This window comes from Sarcophilus harrisii, chromosome 4 (assembly GCF_902635505.1).
Source record: "Sarcophilus harrisii chromosome 4, mSarHar1.11, whole genome shotgun sequence".
NCBI lineage: Eukaryota > Metazoa > Chordata > Mammalia > Dasyuromorphia > Dasyuridae > Sarcophilus > Sarcophilus harrisii.
Window position 1 is genome coordinate 162,334,528 of NC_045429.1, and position 22,806 is coordinate 162,357,333.

Sequence of the window (22,806 nt, forward strand, 5' to 3'; positions counted from 1 at the left end):
AATGTTTATTTTTCTAACTTTTACCTTTCATCTCTCCTGCTCCCTAACTTTCATGGTTTCACTGTAGCTGTAGAAAAGAGACAGATTTATGCGAATTTTAAAAAATAGAATTTCTGTGAAAAGGAATTACAATGCAAACCTTCTTTGTAACCATCAGCTATTTCTACAAGGAGAATTTAGTTTAATGTGCTTCATAGAAAATTGTAATGGAATCTAGGTTTATTCAATTTTACAAATTTATAAAGTAGAGGAGTGTTCTATTTATCACTTCTTAAAATATGTGTGTTCTTTTCTCTTTATATCTGAAAAGTTTCTACCAATCACTCATTTATTCTGTTTCCTATTCATGATACTTAAAAATAAGATAAAAGGTTTTTATTTTTGGAGAAGCTTTACATAATCTAAAAATGAACCGAGGTTAGTCTAAGAATAGTAAAAATCAAAGCTTCAGGAAGTGATCTCATCATTTCTCATAGTGCCTATAAAATTTTGATATTGGGCTGTATTATCTGGAGGAGATGCCAAATTATTAAGTATATTCTTTTCTTTTCTTTTATTCCTTGTTAAATTTTAATTTTTAAAATAATAACCTTAATTGTCTATGAATAAGAATAGTTTAAAATTGGGATATTAATGAGGTTCATTGAAAAAATCACCAAAAGTCACAGGAAGTCTATCTTTTTCCTTTCAAAAAAACCTAGCCAAACAAAAAACAACTCTTTGAACATGATTTGCTAATATATTTTTCCCCTTTCATTCATGAAATTTTCATGATCACATAGATACAGAACTCCTGCTTTTTTTTCTTTAAAACTATGTTCTTATGCTCAAAATACCTAGAGTCAAATAAAGAACAGCCCTATAGGGGGTAGCTAGATGGAGCAGTGGATACAGCACCAGCCTTGAAGTCAGGAGGACCTGAATTCAAATGTGACCTCAGACACTTAACACTTCCTAACTGTGTGATCCTGAGCAAGTCACTTAACCTCAATTGCCTGGGAGAGGGAGGCAGAGCCCTATATTGTGTAAGCTGTTAATTATTTGATTAATCACCTGCCTTCAAAATTTACTAAAGAGAAAACCTCACAGAAATCCTCTTGACTAAGCTGCTTATTCACAGATTTTTTTTTCTTTTATACAACATTGGCATCAATTCCAAAAAACTTGAAATGCTGGTTCAAAGCAATTCAGCCTTAACAAATTATAATTTCTTTAGTATCATGGGAACACAACTACTATTTGAGATTTCACTGTTTCCTTAGGGATGGGATTCTTAACCTAAAGTATGTAAACTTGTTCTTTAAAAATAAAAAAAAATAAAAAAAATTTGTGCCTTTGAAGGGGCACCATACATTTCACCAGACTGCTGAAGGGATCCATGACAGAAAAAAAAAAAAAAATCCCCAAAAACCTTTAAGAACCTCTACCTTAAGGCATCTTTATGCAAAAAAGCAAACAAGAAACACACATACCTCCTACGTTGTTCTTGTAGGTATTATATAATTCTTTTACTCTTCTGTAACGAAAAGCCAGCTTCCTCATCCAGTCAACCCCTCCTCTAACACCTGTTGGCAAACAAAGGTTTGCACTACTTGCAGCTGCATGGAAGCCATCAGTTGCAAAACTGTAGGTACTGCAACACCCAAAATACATTAAAAATAAATAAAAAAATACATTTGCAAATCTAATTTATTCAATTTCTATAGGGAATAGCATTACTGAAAATTATGACTCACCTTAAGTCTTGACCATTATCATCAGAAGAAACATCATCTATATGAACTTGATCACACTCCTGTCGAAGACATTTAAAGTTATTTGGTTTTCAAATGATGTGATATTCCAGCATGTTTTTGACACTTTTTAAAGGATGTGTGTGTGTGTGTGTGTGTGTGTGTGTGTGTGTGTGTGTGTGTGTGTGTGTGTGTGTGTGTGTGTGTGTGTGTGTGTGTAGAAGCCCATGTGACTCTCTACCCTGAACAAGCAAGGGAGGCCAGAAGATGGCAGTATTGCCATAGTGACATTTGTCTCCTAAACTCAATTTTCTATTGTTTCTCAAGATTGAAAAACCCCAAAAGTTTCTATTCTACAAAAGCAGAATTTATTAAAAAGTTATTAAGAAAAAAAACAAGTCCCCCAATTTTTTCTCCTCCATTTATTTCCTTCTTCTATGTCTTTTTCAATCTCCTTTTCTATTTTCTCCTATTTCTTCTTCCTCCTTTTCCAAAACTGCCTCTTTTTCTTTTACTACCACTACTATATCTAAGCAAAATAATAATAATAAAATTTCATATATATCTAAATTCATAGATATATATGAATATTTTTACAGAGAAATATTTTTTGCAATGGTGATAGGTTTTCTATAGATAATTTAAATCTTGAATTTAGCAATTGTCTCATGTGATACCAACTTAAAATGAAAATTATATTGAGCATAGAAATACTATAACTGTTTTGCAGTAGCACAGAGAAGCCTCTGAAGTTAGTTGCCTCAGATCAACCATTTTTGCACCAGGAAAGATTTATCATCTGGGAACTAACTTTGTGTGCTTTTCTGATCTCAGCTACGTTGAAATCTGTTGTCAAAAAAAGAATTTTTTTTTTCAAATCTCTGAATCATGAAGAATTTCTATAAACTGAACTCTGCTTCTATATTGCAGAAACCAAGTCACTACTCCAATGCAGTGATCAAACGATACAACATTATATAGATAGGCCAGGGAACTTTTTTTTTTATGAATCACTTTTGTGATTTCATTGGCACAGGGATATTTAATGCTAATGTTAAAAGAATATATTTCCATTTTGATTTGTAGAAGAATTCTAGACACATTACAAGGATTAATGCACAGATGATTATATCATCTATGTAAAACTCGGGTTTTTGAGAACTAATATAAAAAGTATACAATTTTAATATTTAATAGAAACTCTATGCTTAAAGTTTTTTTTTTAATTTTATTTTCTTCAAATATATATGTGGTTAAATATGCCTATTGAAATCAGAATACCCTCTTGGGGTAAGTAGATGGCAGAATGACAAACTTGGATCTATTATCTTGCTGAATAATTGTTTTGTTTTGCTGTTGTTAAAATTTTAGATACTTGGGAAGGGCCTTAATGTGAAATCTTGCTTTTATTTAACATATTTTTTACTTCTTAAAATAAAACTTTTATAAAATTTCTATTAATAATCCTAGATGACCTAGTTATCTCCCATTAGTAAATGGGGTGAGTATAGGATTGGTATTCATAAAATAATGGGATCTGAGAATGATGATATAATAAGGAATTGAGAAATGACTAGTATCCTGGGATTTGTAGTCCATTATAATAGGGCCATAAAGTCATCTGAAGACTGATGACTCAGACATCTAAAGCTGAATGATCAATTAGCATCCTACATTTTACTTTGTATTTTCCATGTTCATATGATCCCACATTTTATTGTTTTCTTTCCTAGTAATAAGGATTCATGGAATTAAAGTTCAAATTCAAAAAACAAAATTGGTCAGGAAGTTATTATTAAAATAAAAAATGATTATGAAAGAGAAGAATTTTAATTTGTACCTTTTCAGAAACTATAGAAGTTGCCAGCTGCTGTGATCACACAAAATTTAGATTCTTAAGTAAGCCCATCATAATTTGAAGGGAAAGTTACTCTTTGGCAGGTTGAGCTCCAGTGTCTAAGGAAGAACAAGTTAATAACCTTCCTAAAATTTGCCTTGTAGTTAAGCATAGTACCCAAAGTTTATTCTTTGAGGAGGTTCTGTGTTTACTTTGGTGTATGTATGTGTGTACATAGGCATTGTGTACATATGTGTAGTGGAAAAGGTGCCACCTAGCAGCACAAATTGTTTGGGTATTCACTTCTGGCAGTGAAATAAATTTCATGTCAATTAAAATGAAAAAGAAAATGATAAATATGTATTTCCAGATAAATATGTATTCTAGAATAATGATTATTCATGTATAGATATGAAATATAAGAAATGCTAGACCTAATTGCTGTTTAAGAGTTTTATTTATTTATGGATTATTTCATTCTAAACCCATGCTGTACTCAATTATTCTCAGATAGTTCAGGCAAACTAAATAAACAGATTTATTTATAGGGAACTCAGTATCTGAAGACAGTGCTCAAGTAATATTCCAGAAGTCTGTTGAAGTGATTGATAAATCCAATATTGGGTAACATGGATGGTTTTTAGTTTTGGTTAAAAAGGAATTTGCAAAACCTCATTAAAAAATAATTCAACACTAACAACAGCAAAAAAATCCCAGTCACCAAAGTTTTTAAAATGAATGCATAGACTAGGAAAGAAGATATCTAACTTCCTCTTTTGCCAGAGAGCCATGTCTTGTATTTAATATTGATTATAATAAAATAACCATATGATACATGCACATACTATATTTTCTAGTGTTTTCTTTTCTAATGAAAATTTTAAAATCTTGTTACATTACTGCCACCCTCTTTACCTTAATGATCTACTGGAAAATAGAGTAAAAATTTTAATTTATTCCATCTGTTTTTTAAAATGCCAAAATGAAAGATAACTCTGCATTTGCTATTGACAAAAGTTTGTGAGGTAAAAATGGAATTTCTAAAAATGTTTAAAATGCCATTTAGAAATAGTTTAGGGAAAATACTTTTAAATACAAATTAAGGTAATTATTTTTGTATCATCAGAAGAAATTTGATTTATCATTAGATAAGATACAGATTTGGAAATTTGAACATTAAGACAAAATATTTTTTCATATTACAAGTTCAAACCTAAGTGAGTTTAAAATATACTTCATAGTTTTACAAAATCAATTGATATGCCATGCTCATTTTGGTAGTAAATTAATAGATAGCATGCCTCAAAAACTATTTTTTATTCTTTAGAACTTGTAAATTTTCATGAGAGTAATGATTCCTCTTATTGTCCATTAAGAAAGTCTTTTTTTTTTTTTGCATAGAAAGTGATTTCATTATTCAGAAAAATGACAACACAGTAATTTGTATCCTTACACAAAACATGGTATTTATATAACTTACTTATAGTACATATATTAGTGGGATGCACAAAACCATTCATTTTATGGATAAACCTCAAATATTCCTAAAATGGGTTCAAAGATCTCAGTAATTTCAATAGTTTAAGTCATTTACTAATTTAATTTTTAAGCTAATATCTATATAGGAAGATTTTCATTTTGCTGTAGATTAACATACACAATTTGTAAAAAAAATTACATTAACAAATAAGTGCAAAAAACTCTCTATAGTTACTTTATTTTCCCTTATGCATGAAGAAAAAATTTTTCAATGGCCAAATGACTTAATAACTATATAGTAGGATCCTATTGAGAGGCTGTATTAACTCTGGATACAAGAGTGATATTTACTCAATTTATTACAGATAATTTTCAATTATTCAAAGGCTAATTGTCCATGTAAATTATCCATGCCTTTTCTTTTTTTCTTTTCTCTTTGCCTACTAAACATCTTAATCCCCTTAAAAGGTGGGTATGGAAAATAAAAGGAAATAAGATTAAAACTATCTAGCTAGTAGTTGGGGCAAAAGGTTTTATGAACAGATAAATAACATTACTTGCTGAAATTAGTTTAGTTATATGTCAATTTCTATCATCTATAGCTGTTGTTATTGGGGGGGGGGTGTAGAAATAGAGGATTTAAGAGCCTAAATTTTAGTTTAATTTGATTTTATAAATTTATTAAGCACCTCATTACTATGAGCAAGCCACATAAAGTTACCTGAACAGAACTGAAACAAACCTGGTGGTCAGAAAAGAGTTGCTGCACTATCTAAAGACACATCATTAAAGGTTGTTCTTTGGGAAATGAAAGAAGTGCATTCAATATAAAATGGAAATAGAAAATGGTCATTTTACTACCAGTTTAGTAGGTAGTATTTATTAAAATTCATAAGTCTTTTGCTGAGTTAATTTGTGTCAATAGAGTTATCAAACAAGAAATAAATGATTTTAAGCACCTACTATGTGCTAAGTACTGTGTTCAAGTGCTAGGATACAAAAAGAGATTAAGAAAAATCTTTAAGGAGCTTAGAATATAATGCCAATGAACATAATCTTTAGCTCTGTGCTTGTATTTTCATGCATACTTTATGCTGTTAGATGTTTAGTCCTATTTTTTATCTTTTCAATATTTTTTGTTATTTTCTTAAAGTTATTATCATTATTAATTTTTTTATGGTTAATTCATTTAAAAGTTTTAGAATATGTTACTAGGATAGTTTTTTTTCCCTTACCTCCAAGTCATTAAAAAATAAATGTGTGTCAGCAAGGTTAAAAATCATTTCCTCCATTCGTAGTCCAAGGGTTACCGCCATTGGGGGATCCTAAAAGGAAAAGACATATATCCTCAGTGAGACAAATTATTTGAAACCAGCAGCAGCAGCAGCAGAAGAAGAACCACTTCTTGAGTACCTATAATGATGGTACCAATGTAGGATCAGTCTTGGGGCTCAAAGTATTTATAGCTCAAAGGGGAGATAGGGCATATAAACATTTGCAGAATCAAGGAATATTTGTTGACAGAAGCTTCAAAATCTAAAAATCTCAAATCCCTACTTTAAAAGAGAATCTCCTTTATAACATTTTTTCACAAATTGTCATATAGTTGTGACTTAAAGAACTACTATAATGAGGAATTCTTTACCTCTTGAGATAGCCCATTTCTCATTTCTCTTTCTTTAAACATTGGAGAGAGTTTTTTGTTTGTTTTGTTTTTCCAGATATTAAAATGATATCTGCCCTTGGCAACTTCTACTTTTTGTCCCTTGGATTCAAATAGAATAATAATTCCCAAATCTATGTCACTGTAAGACACTTTCTTTATACCTATATAAGGCATATAGGTGGAATGAGTATTATTTTTATTTTAGAAAATAAAATCGAGATTAAGTAACAATCTTGGGCACTAACAAATGAGGTAAGATTTGAACCCATTCCTCCTGAACTTTAAAGTCAGTACTATCTAAGCTATCATTTCCCCTGTAGTCTTTTCCTTTCTAATAATAACAATATTAGTAGTCTCCTAGATGATGCAAATAACTGAAACATATAATTGGAAGAGCTGAGTTTAAATTTAACTTTATAAACTATCTGTGGGCAAAGTCATTTAATCTCTGCCTCATTTTCTTCAACTGTAAAAGGGGGATGATAATAGCAACTACTTCCCAGGATTAGTTGTGATGATCAAATGAGATGATATTTATAAAATATTTAGCACATAGTAGACACTTTGTACATGTAACGTGTACTAATAACAACTAGAATTTCCATAGATCTTCTAAGTTAACTGTCTCTAATTCTTCTGTTCTATTCAATATGGTGTTGTTTTGTTGTTGTTGTTTGTTTTGTTTTGTTTTTGGACATGATCTTTGGTATGCTTACAAACTTGACAATTCTTTTCTGGATATACTCTAGTGTCAATCCCATTACTAGATATTGTGCTTTTAACTTTAGAAATGGTTTGAACAGGACAGTGGGACTACCATTTCCTTTGTTCTTGACATCATGGATCTCTTAACATAGTCTAAAAACAGCACATCTTTTTTTTTTTTTTGTCTACTACATGTCATTCTTTAGTTAATGGCCTGTAGTCCATTAAAACACTCAATTTTTTTTAAACCACATAATTGATTGTATAGCCAGATCATTTCCTTTCATCTTCATCCTGTACTTGCATAGCTATTTTTAAAGTCATTGATAGGCTTTAATGTTTTTAAGTTTTAAACTTTTATTCTTATTAAATCTGACCCATTTGTGCATTCAATAAGCACTAAATATTGAGATAATTTTGGATTCTGATTTTTTTCCTTGTATTCTTTTTGTTTGTTTAATATTTTTCCTGTTACATTTTTAAAAAGTTACACTTGTTTTTTTAATTGTTCTAAGTTCTTTCCCTTACCCCCAACCACAATTAAGAAACCATATGTGAAGTTATGTAAAACATTCTCATAAAAGTTCAGTTGTGAAAGAAAATATAGATCTCCCACCCCACTGAAAATAAAAACCCTCAAGAAAAATTATGTTTAATAAAAGAGAGAAAGAATGCTACAATCTGTATTAAGACACACTCAGTTCCTTCTCTAGGTATGGATAGAATTTTTCATCATAAGTCCTTCAGAGTAGTAGTGAATGATTGTACTACTGAGACTAGCAAAGTCATTTATAGCTGGTCATCCCTGAACATTGCTACTACTTTGTATAGTACATTTCAGTTTGCTTGAGTTCATGGAGTACTTTCCCGGCTTTTTTTTCTTTTTTCTGAGAGCATAATGCTTATTATTTCCCATAGAACAATATCCCATTACAAACACATATCCCATTTTTTTGAACAATTCTCCAACTGATGGGCACTCCCTCAATTTTTTTTTTCTCTAAGAAGAGAGTTTCTATGAATATTTTTGTAACAAATAGGTAATTTTTCTTTTTCTTTTTTTTAATTCTCTTTTGATATTCATGTCTATTAATTGTGTTGTCAGATCAAAGGATATGCATGAATTTATAGCCCTTTGGACAGAAATCATATCTTTTGATTATTTATCAATTGGGGCATGGCTATTATTTTTTATTTTTACAGATTTGACTCAATTTCCTCTAGGTTTGGGAAATGAATCTTTGTCAAAGGAACTTGATTTGAAATTCTTCTTAAAATTATTATTGCTAACTGTATTTTCCCTCATTTATTCTCTTTCTTTTCACCTGTCCCTCTTCAAAAGTGTTTTGGTACTGAACACTTCCTTTCCCAATATGCTTTTGTTTTATTGGATTTTGATTTTACCAACAAATACATACTTTATCCCATCTAGCTTTGTCTTCCATGAATGGCAAATATACTTTATATACTATATTTGGTTAGTCATTGATTTTAAAAAAAATGTTAAACAGCACAGAGGGATAATTATAGCTTGCGTTCATAAAACACTTTACCTACATTATCATCTTTGATCTTTCTAACAACTTTATGATCTATCTAATATGCATATATTAGAGAAGAGAAAACTGACACTCTCACAACCACAAATTTAACAAAAATAAAAAAAATACATAAAAAAACTTAATCTGGATGACTATTGGCTTCTAGTCCAGTACCCTTTCCATTATACTACATTTTTTCTTTGGCATTCTATTAGATACATCATTCCAAGGTGGCATTAATCCATTAGAGACCATTCTTTAGTTTGCCTCCCTTATGCTCTTTAATGTTATTAACAATAGCTAACAATATTATTAACTAGCCTACATCTTTTCTTCATACATACAAGGATGCCACAAAACATTAGCTGAAATTCAGGTATGTTCTATCCACAGAATCAAATGACTCTGTCTAACAATCTTGTCCAAAACTGGAAGAGGGGAGAGAATGGATATAATTATATTCATTGATAGACAATAAAATTAGTGAGACTTTAAATTATACATAAAACTAGTTCAGTACATATGTGTGTATGTGTTTATGTACATACACACATATGTATGAGTGTACCTATATCTCTATGTACATAAATTTGTTGTTTCAATCATATTACTTCATGACCCCTTTGGTGTTTTTGTGGCAAAAATTTGGTTTGCCATTTCCTTCTCAAGCTCATTTTATAGCTGAAGAAAACCAGAAAAATAAGATTAAGTGATTTGCCTAGGATAACATCATGCTGAACTCAGGTCTTCTCTTCCTAACTCCAGGTCTAATGCTCTATCTGTAGTACTTTCTAGCTACCTAATGTACATAAATGCTGGGGGTATATTAGAGTGGAGAAGAAGAAAGCAACTAGTGATGCATTCTAAAGTCTTTGTATACATTTACTCAGGAAGAGAGTAGCATCTAAATGGGTTCTGAACAGAATGTTGGCTGGGAATTGGAGGAAAGGAATAGGAAAGTTCTTTAAGGAATATGAAAAAAATATTCAGACATATGAGATGGAGGTACATGGATCAAACATAATCACAAAAATTTTGCCTAGTTGGATCAGAGGTCATAGAAAGTGGAGAAAGAGGAAATTATGTTGTGGTGACATATTGTAGTGTAAGCTGGTAGAGGGTTTTATAATCTGTCATAATGCATTGAGTTTGACTCACTATAGAATCATAGATTTACAAACTTACAGGGTGAAGGAGTGGGACTTCATCAGTACATCCCAATGGTTACTGTCAAGAATTAAGGAGATTAGAGGGAAGGGAAAGGGCAGATCCAGGAAAACATAGAAGAATAAATGGTACAACATAAAAACTTATGAAGAGCTAAGGACAGTGATGAGTTTAAATTATCTCTAAGGATTTGACAGAATGGTGATATTCCTGACAGAAGTTGAAGAGGTAGATAGGGAGAAAGAGAAGGTTGGGAGTAAAGACTTTTTATTTTACTTACTTCATTCACTATGCTTCATTTTAGTTGGGGGCAAGACATTAAGACTCAGAGTACTGAAAAGTTAAGGAGACTTCTGGTCTAAAGACCACTGGAAACCATTAAATTCAGTGTGATCCCTAAAGGAGTATATGTGTTAAAGCAATGTAGGGATATAGCAAAGCAGGAAGAGAATCAGGGAAGATTTTGTAGGCGTGATTCAAAGATAAGAAGAAAACCAGAAGACAATGTTTCCAAACTTCAGCCCAGAAAGGGTGTTTAAGAGGGGAGTGGAATGTGGTTTTGAATATAGCTGACAAGTCTAGAAGAATGAGAAGAGAAAAGAGATTATTGGTTTTGGCTGAGAAGAGGTTTTGGAAGACCTTAGAGAGTGATTTCAGTTGAGTGGCTGGGCTAGGAGCCAGATTACAGAAGTTTGAAGAGGGATTCTGAGGAGAGAAATCTGAGGTAGTGTTTTTAACTTCTAAAAGTTAACCTTTCAAGAAATGAATTTGAATTTGGGTGAAATGTGGATCTATTTTTCTTTCAAGTTATGATTAGAAACATGCCATCTTGTCTAAGCCAAGTATTCTTTATCCACTCACCTAAACTGACTCCACTTACAGATTCTCATTGTATACGTATGGTATAAAAGCTTATATCCTTTCTATGGTGCATATGATACACCCTGAAGTTCTTCACATACTCCCCAGGGTTAAAAATATGATACCACAGGTTAAGATCCTATAGTATAACAGACAGAGAATTGCTGCAGGTGAAAAGCAAAAGAAGCAAGACAGAGGGGAAAAAAGAGATAAAGAAGGAAATAGTGTTTCAAATGAAGCCAAGAGCTTCTCTGAAGAAAGATGTTTCAGATAGAGCTAATCTATAATTTCATTGTTTTTTGAGTATTCCCTGTACTGATATTGAGTATTCACTCAATCAAGAAATATGTATTAAGCATCTTTTATGTTCCAGGTTCTGTTCTAGGTAATGGAAATACTAATATAAAGAATGAAGCAGTATATTGTCCAAGAATTTACATTCTAATGGGATAAAGAATAAAACAAATAACCTCTCTGATTTGTTTGATGATGTTTGAGAGACACTGATTCAAAAACTTCATTACCATGCAATCTAGTGAGAATGTGCATAGGATGGCTTTCTTGGGAGAGTTATGTAATCTCTTGGTGGGTATTTGTCATTTGGTAGGGTCTTGCAAAGTTTATGCCTGGAATAAGAACTCAGGGTCACCTCAAAGTCATGATGAGGCAACAGAAGGGGATTTTCTTAAATAAGATTTCATAACAACATTAATTCACACTATTACTTCAAAAACACTCCCAAGACAACCTGTCTCATTTTCTTTTCACAGTATCTTTATTGTAGACAAGGATAAGACTTTGATACATTTTCCAGATGAAAAAAATCAAAGCCTAAAAAGGATCTATATTTTTCAAGATTATTTATCCCCTCTTTTTCCTCACCTATTTCTTAACCAGACTTTATGCCTCTCTGTCAGGATTTCTAACCTTTCTTCCAATCCCCATAATAAACTCTTTTATCAATCTGGGTTTTTGGGTCTGTAAATTCTTTTACAGAGAACCTCTGCGCTGCCAGAAGAGAGTCCCCGAATCCCAAGGGGTTGCAGGGGAGCCAAACCTCTCCATTTGGTTCCCTGAACCCCGAACCTGCCATTAGACTTTATCATTTAACTCCCTGACCACCAGAAACCCTAATCTCATTTTGGTTCCCTAAATCTAAATCTTAGCAATAATATTTGCAAATCAATTTGCAAATTTTAAAGTGTTATACAAATTTCTTATTCAGTCATTTTAGTTGTATCCAACTTGGTGCTTTCTTGGTAAAGATACTAGAGTGTTTTGCCATTTCCTTATCCAGCTCCTTTTATAGATGAGGAAGCTGAAGTAAACTGAGTTAAGTGACTTACCTAGTTAATAAGTGTCTGAGGCCAAATTTGAATTTAGGGAGTTCACTCTATTCATTGCCTTGAATTTAGGGAGTTCACTCTATTCATTGCCACCAATATTAGATATTACTAGGATTTTGATTTTGATTTTATATTATAATGACTTGAATTTTTAAAAATTCATCAACATCACATGCAAACAATATAAACAATATGGATAAAAAGAGCATTATATATAGTCAGTTTTTAAAATATGTATTTAATTAATATGATGATAAAATAAATTCATTCAATTATATCCCCTTCTCTTTTGAACTTCTATTTTTCTCTAAAATAATTATGTTCTTTATCTTTTTTGTTGCACTTAAACTCATTTTCCCTGGACCCTTTTTTCATTTCCTCCCCCAGTATAGCAAACAAATTCATCTATGGCCAGTATGGTGTTTGTCCACTAGACTTTTACTTTACAACTTCTAGAGATACCACAGAATCAAATTGTTCAATCTGATGATAATTTCAATCATGATTATTTTATGATCTTACCATAAACATTTATCTAATTTTTAATTAAGAACATTTAATTCATATTTAATGTTACACTAAATTAACAACAGCACAGGAAATGTGGTATAGGGTATAGAGAGCTGGCCTTGGATCCAGGAAGAGCTTAGTTTAAGTTCTCCCTGAACACATTCCCCTGAGTAATATCTCAGAATACTGGGCAGCTCTTTAAACTGATAGGTTGCAGAGAAGGTGCCAAACTGCATAATTTCCTCCTTGGGTATTCCAAATGAAATCAAGGTCGAACTGCCTCTCTGACAACTTTAATTTATGAATCTATTAAGGTATGCTCATTTTAGTAACTGGACTCCCCACCATGCCTTGAGGATCAATTAGGTAGAACACTTAAAAAGTAAACCTGAAAAAATGAAAATACGAACAATTCACATAGCGTACCATGATTCAAATTCCTTAAAATATAAACTGTGCTATTTTATGATCAAAGGTACAAGGAAAGTACTTAAGTTTGTGGGGCAGTTGCTAAAGAGTTAAATATATTTTTCTTTTCAATGCCTTTTGTCCTTTTATTGTTAAAATTAGTAGTGAGTCTTTTATAATGGTTAGAGACACCCAATGTCAAGAATATTTGGGTTAAAGTCCCATTTCTGACACATATTAATTGTGTGGTCCCGAAAGAGTCATTTAGTTTTTCAGAGCTTCTAGTCAATTCACCAAGTCTATAAGTTGCAAGACATTTGCTGGTTTGTAATGGCAGAAAAGGTTTGCTCCCCTTGAGTTCCCAAGTCCAGTTAAATTACATATTCATAGTTAGAAACCTGCAAAAAATTATTTCTTTTGGATGCTAGTTTGATTGGTCAACAATAGGTCTCAGATCATTGTTTGGGTCCTGATTGACTCAGAGTGAATATAAATAGCAAATATTTCTATTTTGGTCTGAAACCCTGAGGGTTTTCCCCTTCCAGATTTTAGATTTTTTTTTTTAATATTTGTTTGTTTGTTTAGACTATTGAAACAAGCAGTTCTTTGCTAATTAGCTTTATTCACTAACAAAGTGTGGCCTTACTCAAACTGAAATCCATTCAAGACAACTTAAAAAGTCTAAGGTTCCTACTGCATCCAGAGCCATCTCCAATTATATCTATCTATATCTAGGCATTGGACCCAGCTAGCACTAGAGAGGAAAGTGAAGCAGGTGATCTTATACAACACTCCATCATTTAAGTCCAATTTTCTTGCATGTCATGGCATCCTCTCTCTGATGGCATGGTCTTCTTTAAGAACGAAGGGCAAACAACAGTTTTGCATAACTACTGCTAGCCCTGAAACTATCAATGTGCTAAATTTTACTTAGCTAAAAAGTAGACATTATTGCTGACCCAAATTTTGCTGATCCAAAATACTATTGCGCTGTTCACTCAAACTATTCACAGAACCATGAAGGAAAAGTAGGAAGGGATATCAGGAAACATCAAATGTAATTACAGCATGAAAACATAATTCCATTAGAAATGCTATATGCTTTTGTGGAATGCTCACTGTTGCAATTCAAAAAATCTGATATGCATTCTACTCCCATTATGTTACCAATAATTATTGCCTTTGAGACACAGATGATAGTTGGATATTCAGAAATGTGTGATTTTAAAAGGAATTTGTTCAAAGTAGGTTGTTTAAGCTATTATAATTCTTAAGGCCTACAAAATTTCAAATAAAATTACCTATGTTATTTTTTTTCTGTATTAACATTCTTTTGCTTTTGCATTTTAGATTTATTGGGAAAGGAAGGAAAATAATAGTATTCTTGTTAGTCAATCTTTTTATTAACTCCATGTTTCTGGAGTATTATGAAACCTCTCTGCATAGTTCAAGTATGGGTAGGGAAAAACCCATGGAGAATTCATTTGACACATTTTATAACCATACAAACAAATGAAATTATGAAAATCAAAACAACAATGTTCTATCAAGCAAGTATGGGAATCTGAAAGATGAAAAATGCATTCAAATATTGTGGAAAACAGAGGACTGCCTGTGTGTGTTTCATTTATACTAACTCCATATCATGTATGCTATCAAATCCAGGAGTTGATAAGCATTTTGATAAAACATCATTTTCTAATTTATTTATTTATTTATTAGGTATGAAGCTTGCTAGAGTGTGAATTAGCTGTATCCACTTCCCACTCTGGCCACCTCCCCCACTTCACCACCACTCCTTGCCTCTGACTGTGCCAAGGTTTCAAAATGGTAAAGAGAAAAATCCTCCAGTGAACTGGGCCAGGCATCTGTTGTCAGAGAGTCATTTAACCAATCCTGCCGGAGGGGATGGAGACAGAGTTTGACACAAGCCAACAAAAATTGAGCCTGTCAGAAGTTGCGATCTTGTTTCTAAGAGAAGGTCTAAAGTTTTGATTTCAAATACCTATTTTTTTTTCATCTAACCCACCAAGATTATTATTCAAAATAAGCTTATACATATGGTACCGGTGCCACACTTTTCCAACTTAAAGGTCCAGAACTTTGAGAGCTGTAGAAAATGATCAGTAGGTAAGGTGAGTGTAATCATAGCAACTTGTGTGTGTAATGTAAAGGAGAATTCTGAGTCTCTTGCCTTATCATGCTTCCAGGAAAAAGCTGCCAAGACCTGAGGTCCCACTAGTTTATCAAACATTTGAAAATGAAATCCCTCTTGGATTAACTCCCAAATTCCATGCAGAGATGTATGCATGCTTTGTTCACTTTCATTGGATGCATTTGGAAATATAGCATACTCTCCACATCAGTATTTAGCTGAGACTCTTTAGGTCAACTGTAGTGAATTTTGGCTTTGGATTCTAAGGAGAAGAGATATTTAAAAACCTGGAAAGACAAAAGAGTGTGGGAATGGAGAAATGAAAAGTATATTGTGGATGGGTAGAAGTGGGAGCATGGATACCATATATACATATACCATATACAGTAGTTTGCTACAGGTTCAAAAATGGCTAATACAAAAATTTAATATGAGACAAATTGAACTTCTACCAATTTACTTTGTGTACTGCTTTATTAAAAATACTGGAACTTTTCCCTAGTTTGTTGAATACAAAAGAAAAAAAAAGAGCAGTTCTTTGGCCCTTACATATATGATTCCAAGCCAGATATTACCAGTGTATAACCAACTCAAGATCAAGTACAGTATTTCTCTATATCAAAATACTAATGCCTTTTAGTTGTGTTAGTGCAGAATTGGAGCCAGACTGTCTGTCTGTGGACCTCTCCAGTGGATTGGTCCATCAAATGGAATTCCTCCTCTTGGGACACAAGGTAAAAATATCTCAGGAGAGCCAGCAATTATGTATTTTTAAAAGAGAGACAGATAGGGATTTTGATTTTTTTTAAAAAAAGCTTACAATGCTCAAGTGCTTGAAATAGTTATTCCAATGGGAACAGTAATGTTTTAGTGGGTAACAATATACAAGCACGAAAGGCTCAAATCTACCCAAAACAGTAAAGTGAAAGCTTGTTTGAAACTAAGGATGAAAGGGAAGGACTAGATATATTGGAGCAGAGGGATTCCTTATGTTGGACAGTGTTATTTAATGAAAGTACTCTGGATTCAAAGGATCCAGATTCAAATCTAACCTCTGTCATTTATGACATTTGACAAACACACTAACTTCTCTAGGACTTGAGGTCCTCAAGAAAAATGAAAATGTTGAATTTAGATGGCCTCTGGGATCTCTTACAGAACTTTCAATTTAGTCATTTCTTTCACTTGCATTTCATTCTTCTTGTTTTCCTTGGGGGTTTTGTTGGCAAAGATACTGAAGTAATTTGCCATTTCCTTCTCTCTATCAATTCACAGATGAGGAAACTGAATCAGAGTGAAGTGACTTGACTAAGATCACACAGATAGTAAGTATGCGAGGCTGGATTTGAACTCAAGAAAATTGTCTTCTAACTATATGCCTGATGCTGTGTCCACTGAACATAGATATCTACTCAACATAGCTCTAGATGGGGCTATGATGCTTCTTTTACATTGATACATATAATTTCATTGGAATGTAATTTATTAATCAGGGGATAAAATGGCATTTTAATTAAACCTATAGATTCTAACCTAATACTTATTTAGATGCCTGTCAAATTTACATATCCTGCCTTAATTTCCTTCCTAAATTCTAGTCCTACATTACCAGCTACTTACTGGATGTTATCACTTGCCTGTTGGGATTTTTTTACATGAATTTTCCATAGGCATCTGAAAAGCAACATATCCACAGTGAAACTTTTCATCTCTTTTCCCACCTTCTTTATTTTCCTGAAGCAATCATCACCCTCTCTATCACCCAAATTTACAATCTTTACAATCACCTTTAGTTCTTCTCTTTCTCTCACTTTATAACTAGTCAGTTATTAAATCTTGACCATTTTTTTTCCTACACATTTCTCTCATCTTTCTCCTCTCTGCCTCTTTAATCTCCATTGCATCCAGGACCATCTCCAGTTATCCTGCTTTATATCTGGTCACTGGACCTAAAAAGCTTTGAAGGAGAAAGTGAGGCTGGGAACTTTGCATAATCTTCCTTCACTTAAAATCCAATTCACTTGCCATGTCATAGAATCACCTCCCTGATATCATAGTTCTCTTTGAGGATGAATGACAAGCAACAACTTCCTTGATCATTACCCTGCTGAATTCAGGACAACTACATTCTCAGTCTCCAAACTGTTCTAATAGCTTCCAATCTCTCTTTTCTCCAATCTATTCTTCACAGAGCTGTCAAAATGATCTTCCTAAATTGCGGGTTGGACCTAAAAACCTATTCAAAAATCTTCATAAGATCCCCCTTGCCTTGAAGATAAAATACAGAAAACTCAGCTCAATATTTAAATCTCTAAAACTGCATTTTACCATTTCTTTCTAGAATTACTCCACATTACTCTTCTTAGTTCATATTCAGGGCAAATTGGGCATATAACTATTTACTGTGCTATACTGTCTGCTACCCGGAATGTATCCTCTTAGAATTCTTATCTTACTTAAGGCTTAGCTCAGGTATTATCTCTTCTGTGAAGCTGTCCTTGATCACCCTTGTTGTCTGGGTTGTTTCCCTCTTCAAATTACCTTCATTAAACCTATCTTCACATCAGTCCTACTCTTCTCACCCCAGAAGAATGTCAACTTTCTGGAAGAAGTTTTTAAAATTATTGCCTTTTTAGCCTCATTACTTAGCCCAATGTCTTGCATCAAGTTGATAATTACATTAATGTTGGTTTTGTCAAATTGTTAAATTAACATGAATGTTTCTGATATTTTGTTTTAGGCAGAATAGTTGAAAAAAATGTAAACTCTTCCACCAAAGACTCCATTCCTTCTCTTCCTTCCCACTGAGGTTCAGGATTCTCTGATGGGGAATGTGGCAGAATTTGTCATGACTTGGTTTTTGTAAACAAACAACACTTTGACCAAAGATAGCAAAGCCTGGGTAAATAAGGGCTTTGGGTTGTTAGTTTTGCTTTTGCAAGTAAGAACTCCTCTTGATGTACAGAGGAGGAGTGAAGTTTAATGCTGGGGAAATGTCCCATACAGAGAAACGGAAAAAATTCAGGGTTTTGAATGACAAACTTTAAAAGGCTTTATATCTATGTATCTTAGAGTTTATATAGTGCTTTAAGATTTACAAAGAGCTTTTCATATTTTATCTCATTTAAAGTTTACAACTCTGGAAGATAAGTATTATTATTCTTATTCTCACTTTAAAAAATAGATGGGGCAGTGGATAGAACACCAGCCCTGCAGCCAGGGCATGCAAGTTCAAATTCAGCCTCAGACACTTAACATTTACTAGCTGTATGACCCTGGGCATTTAACCTCCATTGAGTCTCAAAAACAAAACAAAAATAAATAAGGAGATTAAGACTAAAAAAAAATTAAGTGGTTTAGTTACGATGACATTGCTATTAAGTTCCAGAGGTACTCCTGACACTTTATCTACTGTGCTGATAATGTATGCACACCCATGTGTATATAGATATACACATATATGAATACATATATTTGAGTGTGTAAATATACATATTCATACACACACGCACATACACATACATATATAAAATAGCCAACATTTATATAATGTTTTGGGGTTTGCAAAACACTTGAATTTGTCTTAACTCATTTAACCCTCATAGCAATCCTTTGAAATAGTTGTTATTATTTTCTTATTATACAGCTGAGGAAACTAAAGCAGATAGAATTTAAATGACTTATCCAGAATTATACAATTAAGTATATGAAACAGGATTTGTATTCAGTTCTGACTCCAAGTCCAACACTTTATCCAACAGGAAACAAAATCATGAATCCTTGATATTAAATTATAGCTAAAGCAAATTAAGCAGTGAAAAACCAAGAACATAAAAAGAATTTTAAGATAACTTTAGATAGACAGCAAAGGCATCTTGTGAGAAAAAAAATATTTGTCTCCCTAAATGTAAGAACCACCATGAAAATGATTGTAAGTTAAACCCTACAGATGGAGCCAATTGTTGATATACTCTAGATTCAGGGTTGAATTCTGATCTCTTTCTTGTGTTGACAGCAGGAGCTGTGAGAGTGCTTCAGAAGTAGTTAGCTAAATCCCTGGGGATTAGGCAGAGTAACAAACAGCATCAAAAGCATCACTTGAAAGTAGTCTTGTTAGCCAGATAGGCTGGTGGAGAGAAAGATGTCAACTGAGATCCAGAATAATACCGAGGTACAAATATTATATATTTTCACATTTTATGCATTTATTATTATTTTTTATTGAACCCAATTCAGATTCTGCAAATTTCTTGAATTTATTTCCTTGAAGCTAATCCATACCAAAGCAAAATAAACTCAGTTGCTGTGTCAGAACTAATTTGCTGATTGGCTTTGCCCCAGTGCTTTACTGCATTTATTATACAACCACCAGGGAACTAGATGGGGTAGGGAAGAAGGAGGGGAAGTTTGGTTTGTGGCCTTCATGGGGTCAAGTTAACCTGACGAAGGAGGGCCAGGAACATTTTGTGAGAATCTAAAATTTGGCACTTTCAACCAGTTTTGCAAGCTCTCTGTTATAAGCTCTTGATGTTTCAAAGGATCACAAGGTTCTAAATAGTTAGGCAGACCCTATATCTACCACTCAGTTCAGCTGAGTGTTTCTAATCTTTTTTTTTTTTTAATTGCAGCACAGAGGGGTGATGCACTCAAGAGATGTAGAATAATAAGTACATTTTAAGATGTGGCCAATGTCTTTTGTTTTTGTTTTTGTTTTGCTGAACTATGCATACCTCTTACAAGGTGACCTATGTTTTGCCACTGGATTTCTATGACATTGAAGTAGAAATTGAGGCCGATGAGTTTGCATATCTCTGACTCCCTTAAATTCAATTCTCTACTTGCAAACCAAGACATCACACTCCTGATGTCATTAGTCCTCTTTGAGAATGAAAAATGAACAATAACAAGAGTTTCTATCCAAGAAGGAGAAGTGAAATTGGTAGATTAGTGATTGTGACAAATATACAAAAAAGAACAAATAAAAAACTTAAAATACATCTTGGAGGCAATGCATTTGTGTAGAAGGGGTCATAACCAAATAGTTGGGTTGTTACTTTATTAAACTTAATAAATACACACAAAATTTTAAAAAAATGTATATATAAAACAGAAGGCCATGGTGTATATAAAATGTTATGTTCTTTGTATATTAACATGTTGTATTTGTTAATGTCAATTAAATTTATAATAAAAATGATAATTTATTTTTTTAAAATCACATGGCAATGTGGCCCTTTATATGCTGAAGACTAACCCAAGCCTTAATTCAAGGAAATAGAACTGATCATCCTGATTTTGACTGTATCCAATTCAATTCAACAAATTTTAAGCAAGAGAGGAAAAGGAAACCTTTCTCTCAAGATACTTAAGATCTATGAGGGAATGGAAGGAGAAATTATCTACACGTATATTCATACACATATATAAATATAACATCAGGTAAATAAAAACAGCAATGAGGAGGTCCTAACAAAATTCTTTAGAAAAAATATATGTGGGGAGGATGAATTTTGTTTGGGATTTTGTGGGATCTCATCTGCTTGCTCAATTATTTACCACTAACATAGTGGTAATAGTAATAATGATATTATTATTAATAATATAATAGTAATAAAACATCACAATAATATAAATTATATATAAATATACATTTATATTATATATTACATACACACATAAAACATAAAATAATATATAATATAAAATATTATTATTAATATAATAGTAATAAAACATAAATGATGAAAGAAGTATCCTTAAATGTGCAATGACTGGTAAATAGAATGGGTTTGTCTGTGTGGGAGGGAGGAGATTTAAGTACAAAGTATAAAGTAAGTGGGCTAAAGGAAAATCAAAAATAAGTCAGAAAGCTCAGTTAGAAAACACAATATAGCTAACTCATGTAGAGGTGGTGCTTTAGAATTTACTTTTTGTCTCAAAAACAACCCAATGAGCTAAGTAGTTCAAATATTATTCTCTATTGAGAATCTCTTGAGATTTTTTTAAAAAAGAAAATAATTAACAGTTACAATTCTAGCATGATTCATTTTTTGCTAAAAGGCAGGAGAATGGCCTAAGTTGATAGTAAAAGATTTTTTTTAATGCTTTGATTGATAGTCATTAAAAATAATGATGATGATAATGATACTAATGATAATAATAGTTAGCATTTTTATAGCACTTCAAAATATTTTATAACTATCCCATTTGTTCCTCACAGTTTCTCTGGGCAGTAGGTGCCTATTCTAGAGACAGGGACATCTGGATGGTACAGTGGTACAAAATATCAGGTTTGGAGTCTGGAAAATTTCTCTTTCTGAATTCAAATACAACCTCAGACACTTATAAGACACTGTGTGATTCTGGGCAAGTACTATTTGCCTCAGTTTCCTCATCTGTAAAATGAGTAGGAGAAGGAAATAGCAAGCCATTTCAGTATCTTTGCAAAGAAAACCCCCAATGTACCATAGAGTTGGACACAACATAACTGAAAAAGAAAACATCAAGAAAAGACATGCCTGAGATCCTTTGGATGCTGATCTAGCACTGTACTACCTACTAACCTGTGGGGAGCTCAACTTAATAATTAAGTAAACATGGGCTAGAACAGGGGATATATAAGAACAAAACCAAAAACAGGTTCTCTAAAATTATTTTTCTTTCATAAATATTGCATCTTAAATGGGTACTGATATGCTGTTTTTGTATATCCATGACTTTGCACAATGCTTGAAACCCAGAATAAAGAAGATATTATTACTAATAAAATATAAAAGTCCTTGTTTTGCTTTTGTCCTTGATAACTTAGGCTCTTTATAATTTTCCATTTTTTTTTGAACACTTCATACCCTTCAATCCAGTAAAATTGGGCTCCCTGTTGCTCCTCACAAGAAGATAGTCCATCTCTTGAATACCTTCATTTTCACTGGCTGACCCCTACATCTACAACATTTGCCCTCTTCATATCCACTTCTTAACCTCCCTGGCTTCATTCAAATCAGTTGAAATCCCATCTTCTAAAAGAAACCTTTCTTGGATTCTCTTAATGATAGTACTTTCCTTCTACTATTATTACATCTAACTTATCTCTTGTATAAGTTGTTCCTATATAATGGTTTGCATATTATTTCTCTCTTTGGGAACTACATTTGCCTTTCTTTGTATCCTTAAGTATTAGCACTTTTGTTGCTCAGACTTATCAGTGATGTTTTACCCTTTGGGACCTCTTTTGGGGTTTTCTTGGCAAAGTTATTTGCCATTCTCTTCTCCAGATTACTTTATAGATAAGGAGGCAGACAAGATTAAATGTTTTGCCCAGGGTCACCCAGACAGTGTCTGAAACCATATTTGAACTCAGATTTGGGTCAGATTAGCTGGTTAATAAATGTTTATTGACTG

The 22,806-nt window shown here is 32.6% G+C and overlaps 1 protein-coding gene across 6 annotated transcripts in view; it reads right to left on the reverse strand.

Moving 5' to 3' along the window:
• Positions 1-22,806, reverse strand: part of EYA4 (EYA transcriptional coactivator and phosphatase 4) — a 296,329-nt gene that overhangs the window by 13,291 nt on the left and 260,232 nt on the right. For all 6 annotated transcript variants that reach the window (XM_031964240.1, XM_031964244.1, XM_031964242.1 and 3 more), the window contains 3 exons: positions 6,285-6,374; positions 1,737-1,795; positions 1,473-1,633 (listed from right to left, as the gene is read on the reverse strand). In XM_031964240.1, the coding sequence (XP_031820100.1) occupies positions 1,473-1,633; positions 1,737-1,795; positions 6,285-6,374 (310 nt within the window). The remainder of the gene's footprint in view (positions 1-1,472; positions 1,634-1,736; positions 1,796-6,284; positions 6,375-22,806) is intronic.